Raw genomic sequence first — 9944 nt, 5'->3', positions numbered from 1 at the left:
ACACACACACACACACACACACACACACACACACACACACACACACACACACACACACACACACACACACACACACACACACACACACACACACACACACGCACACACACACACACACACACACACACCACAAGCAAGTTTGCAGCAGGGTGGGGATGGCGTTAGAGATTCCGGGAGCACGTGTGAGCAATTGTTTCCGTTGCATGTCGCACAACAACAGAAGCAACACATACATCGACACGCACACATACACGATAACAATCACACATTCACAATCACACACAGTCACGCAATGTCGCCATGCAAGCACGTACGGAGGCATCGTGGGCGAGAAAGAGCGATGAATCCGGCCCAAATACATGCGCGAGGACGTGCAGGCAGTCGGGCGTCTCCGCAATCGCCGCCTGTGTAATACACACGAAAGATACGTGTGTGTGTGTGTGTGTGTGTGTGTGTGTGTGTGTGTGTGTGAGTGTGTGTGTGTGTGTGTGTGTGTGTGTGAGTGTGAGTGTGTGTGTGTGTGTAAGTGAGTGCATGTGTGTGCGTGTGTGTGTGTGTGCGTTAGTACATCACTGCAACCATGATCACACCCTCGCTTGTTCTTTCATCGTACGCGCTCTGTCTGTCCACCACATACGCACACACGCACACACTCACCAATCACTCCAATGCTTCCACTCTCACACTGCCTCTCGCTCTCACTGTCACACACACGCACACAGACAGACACACGCACACACACGCACGCACGAATACAGACAAACAAAACAACACGTACGAGGTGCGCGAGATTGCGCTGTGCGTTGTCGACCATGTTCGCATCCATGCCCAGGCTTAACAACTGCTCCAGGCACGTGGCAGCGCCGAGCATGCACGCCCAGTGCGCAGCTGCCACCCACCATTACAAATGACACCCAACACAACAAGCAACAGCCATAGTTGTTGAATACCTTCCCCGCGTATATTCCAAGCAAGACAATACGAGCACACGCCCTAGCAGCTTCGCACACACACACACACACCCATATCAACATGCGCAACGGCGCAGAGGCACTCTAAATGGCAAGTTGATGCATGGATACGTTCATCCCACATACAGACACACGACGCACACACACACACAACACACACAACACATTCTTGACACATGTACATCAGTGCCTGTACCTGCTCGCCCTGTAACGTCGACTGCCATGACGTCTGCACCGCAACTCTGGAGCCTGGTGGACCAAACAGCCAGCAACGGCGGAACACACCAGCGATGAGTGGCGTTGAAGACTACGCATACAAACACACTGGCGCGTGCACATAACACGCCGCTGGTCTACGTACATGGTGATGATGGACACTGCTTGTTCTGCTGGCGCTGCAACGGCATATGTGAGCGGGAACCGGCCATAGCCGTCCGGCAAATCAAGCACTGCGCCGATGGTCTCTGGTGTGTACTGCGCCAGCATGTTGTACACTTCCTCTGCCAGTCCTTCCGCTGCAACGCAGATGCGAGCGAACAAGTGACACAGAACGGAAAATGAAGATGGGCAAAAACAGCTGACAACTGCAACGGGCGAAGAAAGTGGTGGCAGCAGCAATATGGCATGAATGTTGTTCCCCACGCCAGCGGCAACTCAACGAACCACAGGCAAGGTGTAGCGTGGACACCCCGTGCACCTCCGGCTGGGAGATGCTCGTGGCAATATCAGGTATCTCCTCCATCGCGCTATCCCTGGTATGCGTGTGCGCATGAGTAGCGTATGCGTGCGTGTGTGCGTGTGTGTGTGTGTGTGTGTTTGAGTGTGAGTAAGGGAAAGGAATCGTTGGTTCGTTGATTCGATGGTTTGTTGATTCGTTAGTTGAGTGTGCTTGTTTCCACGTGGCTGACCCGTTTGGCCGTGCCACCACATAGATTATGATGGCCACGTACAGGCGATGATGATGATGATGATGATGATGACACAGGTGGGAGTCATCAAAAGCACACATGACAGGAAAAAAAGGAAAGACAGGCATGGAAGCGCTCATGCTGGAGCATGCGCCCCAAGCCAACACCAGGCCAACACCAAGCCCAGCAACCAACACAGCTGAAATGGTGTGTAGGATCGGGTGTGCCGGTTCATCACATCCACAAATCAACAACGGTACAGCCACAACACAGCCCTAGCCACACAACAGCATGCGAGGAGTTGCTTACAAAGGCGGTGCATCCATGTGCATTGTCGTAAACGTGGATTGTGGCGCTGTTGGGATGTGCAGGTCGTGGGCTGATGTCTCCGTTGGCAGCACCTTGTGCGCCAGCACATCCTCACCCTCCGCCATCACAAGTCGTGTTTGCTGGCTGGTGTTGTGTTGCTGGGTTGTTGTTGGGCTGTTTGTTTGTGTGCCGAAATTCGCCGGTTGCATTGATGGCGATTCGCCATATTTTCCCGTGATCCTCCGTGAAACGCCTGCAGGCAAACAAACCAGCCAGCCAGCAACAAGCAACGTTCACCACCACCATTTCAACCAACGCACTCTTGCTTGGCTGGCTTGCTTGCTTGGCTGGCTTCACTTGCTCGCTTGCTGTCCACAGGTCCACCCTTCCACCACTGCCCTCGAGCGAGTCCACCAGACCTCAGTGCAACCCTCGCTGCACCCACGACTTGCCCGTCCCTGTGAGCCTCAGAGCCTCCCTCCTCCCGCCCCTCGTTTACATTGCTTGCATTTATTGCATTGTCACTACGTCAGCGGCGTGTGACGATGCAGGATGGTGCTGCGATGGCGACGGGGACTGCTGACGTTGATGCTGGCGTTGTGTGTGCTGATTGCGGTGGCATCTGTGGCCATGTTGGGGTTGAGCGCCTTCCACCGCGCAAACTTGCGTGCTGAAGCCGCAAGCATGCATGCAGAACGGGTGCTGCGGTCGGTGCGCTCGGCCGTCCATCGCAGAGGACACCGTCGCCACCAACCACAACCCACGACACCGGGGGTTGGAGACCACGTGCGCCTGTACCACGGACAGTGGCAAGGACAGGCATTGTTCGATCGCCTGCTGGCAAGACGGGTGGACACGGACAAGGCGCTGCTGCAGCAGGGCATGTCAACTACTGATGTCGCTGCTGCCGGCGGTGATGGGGTACACGCGAAGAACAGAACAGATCACAACCACGTGCAAGAGAAAGCTGACATACAACAACAACAACAACAACAACAACAACAACAACAACAACAACAACAACAACAACAACAACAACAACAACAACAACAACAACAAGATGAGGGCCCAAGGATTCGCACGGTGGAACAAGGGCAGAAACAACAAGCGGCGCCGCGACAGGAAGATGAGCGAGACACGGCGTTTGTGGTGTTCATCCTGGCTTCAAACAAGGATATTCACTTTGAAGCGCTGGTGGACAGCTTGCTTCGCTGTAACATGGCAAACGGCACGCACATTGTGGTCTCCCATGACGGGCATGACTCCCGGATGGAGCGCACGGCGCGCAGGCTGCGACGCCGCTTCAGGGTATCCCAGATCTTTCACCCATTTGCCTGCCGCACTGCAGAGGAACGGCATGGGTTCCCCAAGTACAGCCAGTTTGGCCGCGTGCGCCAGTACTGGCAGTACACGTGCGCCAAGCACCACTGGTTCTGGGCCATGCACCGCGTCTGGCACTACTTTCGCGGGGCACGCTGGCTGTACTACCTCGAAGAGGATTTCCTCGTCAGCAAGCACATTGGCTCCATCTTGCCTGCGCTCATGAAGGAGGCAGATGCCAGGGACGACGTGTTTGGTGCAATGTCCCAGTGCCGAGACAACCTGTGGACTGTCAGCGGGCTCATGAAACGGGCAGCGTGGGATGCACTCCTGCAACGCGCGCAGTTCTTCTGTACTTTTGACGAGTACAACTGGTGAGAGACGCGCTGTGTGTGGTTGTTGTGCGTGTGTGTGTGTGTGTTTGTTGTGTGTGTGTTGTGTGTGTGTGTGTGTGTGTGTGTTGTGGCTGTTGTCTGCCGCGGTCTGCCTCGGCTGCATGACCTCTGGCGTGCCTGGGACACATTGCCCGCACCTCTGTGGATGTGAATGCATTTTGCACACCCACATGCGCTTACACCTCAGCTCAAGCCGCCATCTCCTTGCATGTTCACACCCGTTCTTGGTTGTCATGCTCCGCTCGCTCTTTGTGCGCTCTTTCTAGGGACCTGACGATGAAGCAGGCATTTGTGCAGCTGGATGGCCCGACGAGATACCTGTGTCCGCTGCGCGAACACGTTTTCCACACTGGCATCTACGGCAAGGGCCTGACGCACGGCTCGGAGATGGAGTCACGCGAGGAGCTGCGTGCCACTGTGGATGGCGCCCGCCTCCGCTTCTATGCAAAGACAGACACATGGACGTCGTTGGCAGGCACAAGGGAGGAGCACCTGCACACACCCCATGCCGGGCTGCGCGGGTTTGGCGTTGAAGACGCAACACACTGTTTATATGTTCACCAGTGGTTCCAAGACCGCGCCACTAAACGTACTGCCTGACACACTTTAATATATGACGACTGTCGTTTCACCGTATGGCTCTGCTCGCTTGGTTGCTTGCTTGCTTACTTACTTGGTTGATTGGTTGATTGGTTGATTGGTTGATTGGTTGTTGACTTTCTTTCTTTCTTTCTTGACTTGTGGCTTGAGTTCTTGGCTCGTGGTGTTGCAAGACGTGTTGGCTAACGGCACATTTCATTTATGACATGACATGCTGTTCACGTTCTCACGTTTGTTGTTGTTTTTGCGGGCGCACTGCGTTCTGTGCTTTTTTGTTGGTTTGCTGTATTACATGTCATCATCCTTGCGGGCTTCTCCGTTTATGTACCGAATAGCCATCCCCATCACGCTACCCATCAATGCGTGCAGTGCCTGCACATGTGCCCTATCTCTGCTTCAGCGTGCCTCGACAACTTACTTATGTTCACGTTCGCATTTGCTTGACTGTTGCGAACAGTTCTTTTGCTTGATTGATTGTGTATGTCGACTTGTCAATATAGAAGTGTACACAGGTGCACTTGAGTTCGAAATAAAGGGATGCACAACGTCGTGAAGGGTGTTCGTCAACAAGACGGAATGAAGCTCAGAATACAGATGAAGGCTGAAGAACGTATGGAGAGAGGAGAGGGAGAGAGTGTGTGTGTGTGTGTGTGTGTGTGTGTGCAGCCTGTCGGCAACAACAGAACAACGAAGCTGACTACTGAAGCATTATCATAACGTGGGTGAACGGCATCACTTGAAGACGAGAGAGATGCCAAAGAAGATGTTGAGGCAAAGGGCGAGCATCAACGCAACCTGCAGCTGCTGGCACGTGGCGCGCAGCATCAGCACCTCCCCCGTTGCCTTGCCTGCACGCATACAGTGACAAGGAAGAACACGGGTGACAGGGTTGCGTGTGAGTTGGTTGGCAGAGTGCTGGGCAACCCACCATGCAAGCGCAGATAGCAAGGGGGCAGCAACAGCGTCCCACTGCAACCAAGCAGTCACATCATTTGTACATTGACCCGCGTTGATTCACACACACAACACACACACACACACATATACACGTAGACATACACACACGCGCACACACATACACAATCACACGCAAACACGCACACACACACACATGCGCTCACCCTGCACGCGGCGTCGGCGAATGGGCGCGACCAGCGGGTTGGTGTGGGTGCGCAGCTGCGTGATGACATCGGGACCAGAGCGGCCCGTGTTCACAATCTCGTTGAGCAGCGAGTGGCACTGCTCCTGCTGCTGCTGTGTCTTGCCCACAAACTCCTGGTCGTCATCGGGCAGGTCCGTGAAGGAGCGCGCCTGCTGGATCAGCTCTGAAATGATGCCCAGCAGCGTTTGGCCTGTCTCCACCACCTCGCGGTCCCGGCGCACGTCAATCTGCGACGGCAGGTTGTCGGCGAATGTGCTGGTTTGCTCGCGCGCCAGCCCGGACTCGGCCTCGTACCGGTCCACACCTTCGAGGTCCTCGAGGTCCACAAAGGTGAACGTGCACGGCAGCGGCGTGGCGGTGGTGCTGCCAAGGAACATGCCGCTGCGGGAGGGGTCTTGTCGCAAGGCAGCAAAGACGGCGGCTGCCACGTTGTCTGGCAATGCCTGCACGCAATCCGCCTGGTACGTGACGGCGACGGCAGTGCCAACAGACTCGCTTTCCGTTTCGCGCAGCTGGACATGGGCGACAGGCGTGGACGTGCCGGCAGGCTGGATGCACACGCGCAGGCTGGAGGTGGTGGCGGAGGCAGCAAGGCTGGTGGTGAGGTGGCCCATCGCGTCCGTGATGCTGTTGGTGAGCTCGTCCGTCGTCTCACCAGCAGCGCACTGGAAGAAGCGGTTGCTGTTGGGCACAACCTGTGGAGGGGGGAGGTGCGAATGAGAGAGTGAGAGAAGAGATTGGAAGGTGAAGGGATGGTAGTGGCAGGAAAGCCGGCAGGTGTTGTTTGCGGCGGAGTGTAAGGATACGCTTGCACGTACGAAGGGGTGGAAGAAGGGTGTGTCATAACACAGAAGCAACAGAAGAAAAGAAGTAATAAACGTACAGATGCTGGCCGGTGCAGGCACAGGCGTGCGCAAGGGAGGCAAGTCGGACAAGTCGATCAAGCCGGGCAGGCGGGTCTGTGCGCAACACACAGATGCACACGCACAGATGCACACACGCACATGAACACACGCACAGATGCACACACGCACATGAACACACGCACATGAACACACATCTACTCACCTTTGAGAGGCGGTCAAGAAACTCGCCCTGGTGGTCGCCGCCAACGCCGAGAGCAAGCACGTTGACCTCGTTGGAGTGGACAGACAGGGCGGTAAACTCCTCGATGAGACGCTGCAGGTGCGCGAACTTGTCCTCGCTGGGCATCGACGCTTGGCCGTCCGTCATCACGACGAGGAATACGCGATGCTGCCGGTCTTGCTGGGCGCGGGCAACACCCAGGAGCATGTTCATCTCCGCAACGAGACGATCCACAACGATGTCAAAGTCCGTTCCACCCGTGGATTCAAGGTTCTGGATGGTGCTGGCAACAGCAGCAGCGCCTTGGTTGTAGGGGAGGTGGTGCTCGTCAATAACTTCATTGAAGTTGCAGAGATTGGGGTGAACACCGTGTTGCATGCAGGCAGTGATGGCGTTTGCCAGCCCGGTGTTGACACTCTGCATGTGGTAGCACATGGAGCCGGAGTTGTCTGCGACGAAGAGCACGTGCATCCTGGCCTGGCGGCGCTCGGGGTGGTAATCCTCCATGCGCTGGCAGGTGACGGTGGGCTGGAACATGATGCGGTCGCCCTCCATGGCAACCATGTTGCACGTCGCCGTGTAGTAGGTGTCTGAACCAGACATTTTGTCTTGCTGTCTTCTTGTCTTGTTGGTCCTGTTGGCTTGTTGTCGTGTTGGTCTTGTTGGCTTGTTGTCGTGTTGGTCTTGTTGTCGTGTTGGTCTTGTTGTCGTAGGCTTTGCCTGTGACGCTGCTCCGCGCAATGCTCACAGGAAGGAAGGAAGGGGAGGCTGTCCTGACAAGCTGACAAGTGGGCTTGAGAACCAGTCCTCAGATGGTGTCCAGTTGAGAGTCGGTGTCTTTTCGGGTGTGCTTGGTGCGTTAAACTGCTGATTCGCTGTTGTTGGGGTTGGGGCGGCTGGCACTAGGGCACTTGGCGGCAGTCCTCAAGGAGTCACTTGGCAGTGGCCTGAGAGAGAGAAGGGGGTGGGGGGAGTGCGTGTTTTGCCTTCTTTGTCCTTGTTTGGCCTTGCTTGCTTGCTTGTCTTTGTCCTTGCTGCTTGCTTCTTGCGTCTCTGAGTCTCTGCGTCTTGTCTGCTCGGGGCCCTTGGACTTGTTGGAATCGACGACTGGAGGAAAATGAACTTGTCGAACAACTTCATCTCACATTAGTTCCTCAGTGCCAGTGGCACCAAAGAGAGAGGGGGGGGGGCTTGCCTGCTTGGCGAAGGAAGGAAGGTAATTGTGTGTCACTGAACAATTGGGTGTGTCATGTCATGTCTCCCATTGCAAACAAAGAGAGAAAAGACTCAGCAGTGTTTCTGTGCGCTGTTGTGAAATTCACGCACATCCTGCACTGTGTTCGCGGACACAACCAACCATTGCTCGCCATGCCACGTGTTAGTGTGCTTGTTGCTGGTGGATCAACACGAGCAACGAGGCAACCACCACCACAGGTCTGTGTGAGTCACATCACATGTCACCATGACACGAATCGACACAGGCGGACGGTCCTCCTCTCTTCCACTGGTCGTGGTCGTGTAGTGTGCAATCCACTTCAACGGTGTCGTTGTGATGTAATTCCTTGCTTCATTTCAACGTGGTTCACAGCAAATGAACACACACACACACACACACACACACACACACACACACACACACACACACACACACACACACACACACACACACACACACACACACGAATACCGACACAACAATCCATGTAACCAACAACTTCTAACGAGGAAGGAGCAACAGCGAGGCGCACGTGCTCCACGCTGCTGGTGGTGGTAAACGGTGGTGGTGTCTTCTGCTTCTATTTCTCATTCGAACGGCGGGAGGTGGCAGAACGGTCCCCAGAACCCGTGGTACCGCGTCTCCATCACGTGTGCCGGGTCTTCGCAGTCGCCCTCGCTGTCCTCACTGCGAAAAATGGCAGTGGTGGTGAGAAGAACGAAGTAGCAAGGTGAGGAGGAATTGTGTGTGGGGGGGGGGGGCAACAGAGAGAAATGCAGTGGTGGCGGCGAGACAATTGTTTGTTGTTTTGGAGGAGAAGGGGGGGGGCAAGCGATGAGCTCACGCACATGTTCACCGTGCCCCTGGAACACACGCACACACACACACACACACGCACACACACGCACACACACGCACACACACGCACACACACACACACATACACACGTGCACGCACGCACACACGTGCACGCACGCACACACAGCGCACCCTGTTTGGTATGCGGTGGACGCAAGCTTGGACAGCCGATCCTTCAGCTTCCAGAACAGGTCCAGGTTATCAAACTTGATGTCGTGGTGCTCTGACGAGGGAAAAAAAAGGAAGGGGGGGGGTGATTGCGTGAGTGAACGTGGATGAGAAGAAATTGACTGAGTTGGAGAGAGAAACATTCACACAGCACACACACACACGTACACACACGTACACACACACACGTACACACACACGTACACACACACACGTACACACACACGTACACACACACGTACACACACACGTACACACGTACACACACACGTACACACACACGTACACACACACACGTACACACACACACACACACCACACACACAAGTACACACACACGTAAACACACACAACATCTAAATGGAGCAACGAACATGCATGGCAGACAACAACTAGAACAGCACCTGTTGGGTCTTCCTTGATGTTGAAGAGGCAGCCGTACGGACATCCGTACGCGCTCCCCGGTTGGTTGGCGGTGCCGTTCGGGTACAGCGGACCTGACATGGGCACGGGTGGAGACGGGAAGAAAGGGAGAGAAGGAGAGAGACAGCAGGGGGGGGCATAATGAGAAGTGCGATGGGATAAGTTGGCCAAGAGGAGTTGTTGGAACACACACACACACACACACACACACACACACACACACACACACACACACACAATAACGCAGTTCCCATCGCTTCGAAATCACAGCTCGGCAATCAGCAGAGCCGGAACACCATATGGCCAAAGTGCAACGTAGCAGCACACGGCATGGGCACTCCAGAGACATTGCAATGCCACCAAGCCACCATGGTAACAACAACACATGCCACTTGAATGCAGCAACTGCAATTCGCACCTGTCCAGAAGCCAATGCCACGCTGGCCGCCAACAACAATCTTGTAATCGCCGACAATCAATCCGCCATCGCCCACATTCTCTCCACTCAGCGAGGACGCGAGCGGAAC

The 9944-nt window shown here is 55.2% G+C and overlaps 4 protein-coding genes across 4 annotated transcripts in view; 1 reads left to right on the top strand and 3 right to left on the bottom strand.

Annotated features, from left to right (window-relative positions):
* The window catches only part of PTSG_12949 (uncharacterized protein), a 10839-nt gene extending 8464 nt beyond the window's left edge, over positions 1 to 2375 (bottom strand). The window contains exons 1-6 of the mRNA XM_004989199.1: positions 2189 to 2375; positions 1635 to 1723; positions 1333 to 1486; positions 1168 to 1220; positions 779 to 888; positions 315 to 404 (exon numbers count right to left, since the gene is read on the bottom strand). Of these exons, the coding sequence (XP_004989256.1) occupies positions 315 to 404; positions 779 to 888; positions 1168 to 1220; positions 1333 to 1486; positions 1635 to 1723; positions 2189 to 2313 (621 nt within the window). The 5' untranslated portion in view covers positions 2314 to 2375. The remainder of the gene's footprint in view (positions 1 to 314; positions 405 to 778; positions 889 to 1167; positions 1221 to 1332; positions 1487 to 1634; positions 1724 to 2188) is intronic.
* A 133-nt stretch (positions 2376 to 2508) lies between these two features.
* Positions 2509 to 4917, top strand: PTSG_09901 (uncharacterized protein). The gene is made up of 3 exons (XM_004989198.1): positions 2509 to 3101; positions 3249 to 3882; positions 4170 to 4917. The coding sequence occupies exons 1-3, from the start codon at positions 2741 to 2743 to the stop codon at positions 4501 to 4503; spliced, it is 1329 nt and encodes a 442-aa protein (XP_004989255.1). The 5' UTR covers positions 2509 to 2740; the 3' UTR covers positions 4504 to 4917.
* A 226-nt stretch (positions 4918 to 5143) lies between these two features.
* On the bottom strand, positions 5144 to 7660 carry PTSG_09900 (uncharacterized protein). The gene is made up of 3 exons (XM_004989197.1): positions 6734 to 7660; positions 5625 to 6360; positions 5144 to 5351 (listed from the first exon to the last, which is right to left on the bottom strand). Exons 1-3 carry the CDS (start codon positions 7352 to 7354, stop codon positions 5236 to 5238), a joined length of 1473 nt encoding a protein of 490 aa, XP_004989254.1. The 5' UTR covers positions 7355 to 7660; the 3' UTR covers positions 5144 to 5235.
* An 894-nt stretch (positions 7661 to 8554) lies between these two features.
* Positions 8555 to 9944, bottom strand: part of PTSG_09899 (uncharacterized protein) — a gene marked incomplete at both ends in the record, with an annotated part of 5636 nt that continues 4246 nt past the window's right edge. Inside the window, 4 exons of the mRNA XM_004989196.1 lie at positions 8555 to 8654; positions 8959 to 9049; positions 9399 to 9491; positions 9836 to 9944. Coding sequence (XP_004989253.1) covers positions 8555 to 8654; positions 8959 to 9049; positions 9399 to 9491; positions 9836 to 9944 — 393 coding nt within the window. The remainder of the gene's footprint in view (positions 8655 to 8958; positions 9050 to 9398; positions 9492 to 9835) is intronic.

This window comes from Salpingoeca rosetta (genome assembly GCF_000188695.1).
Source record: "Salpingoeca rosetta unplaced genomic scaffold supercont1.30, whole genome shotgun sequence".
Classification (NCBI taxonomy): domain Eukaryota; class Choanoflagellata; order Craspedida; family Salpingoecidae; genus Salpingoeca; species Salpingoeca rosetta.
This window is presented reverse-complemented; position numbering and strand designations above follow the sequence as displayed.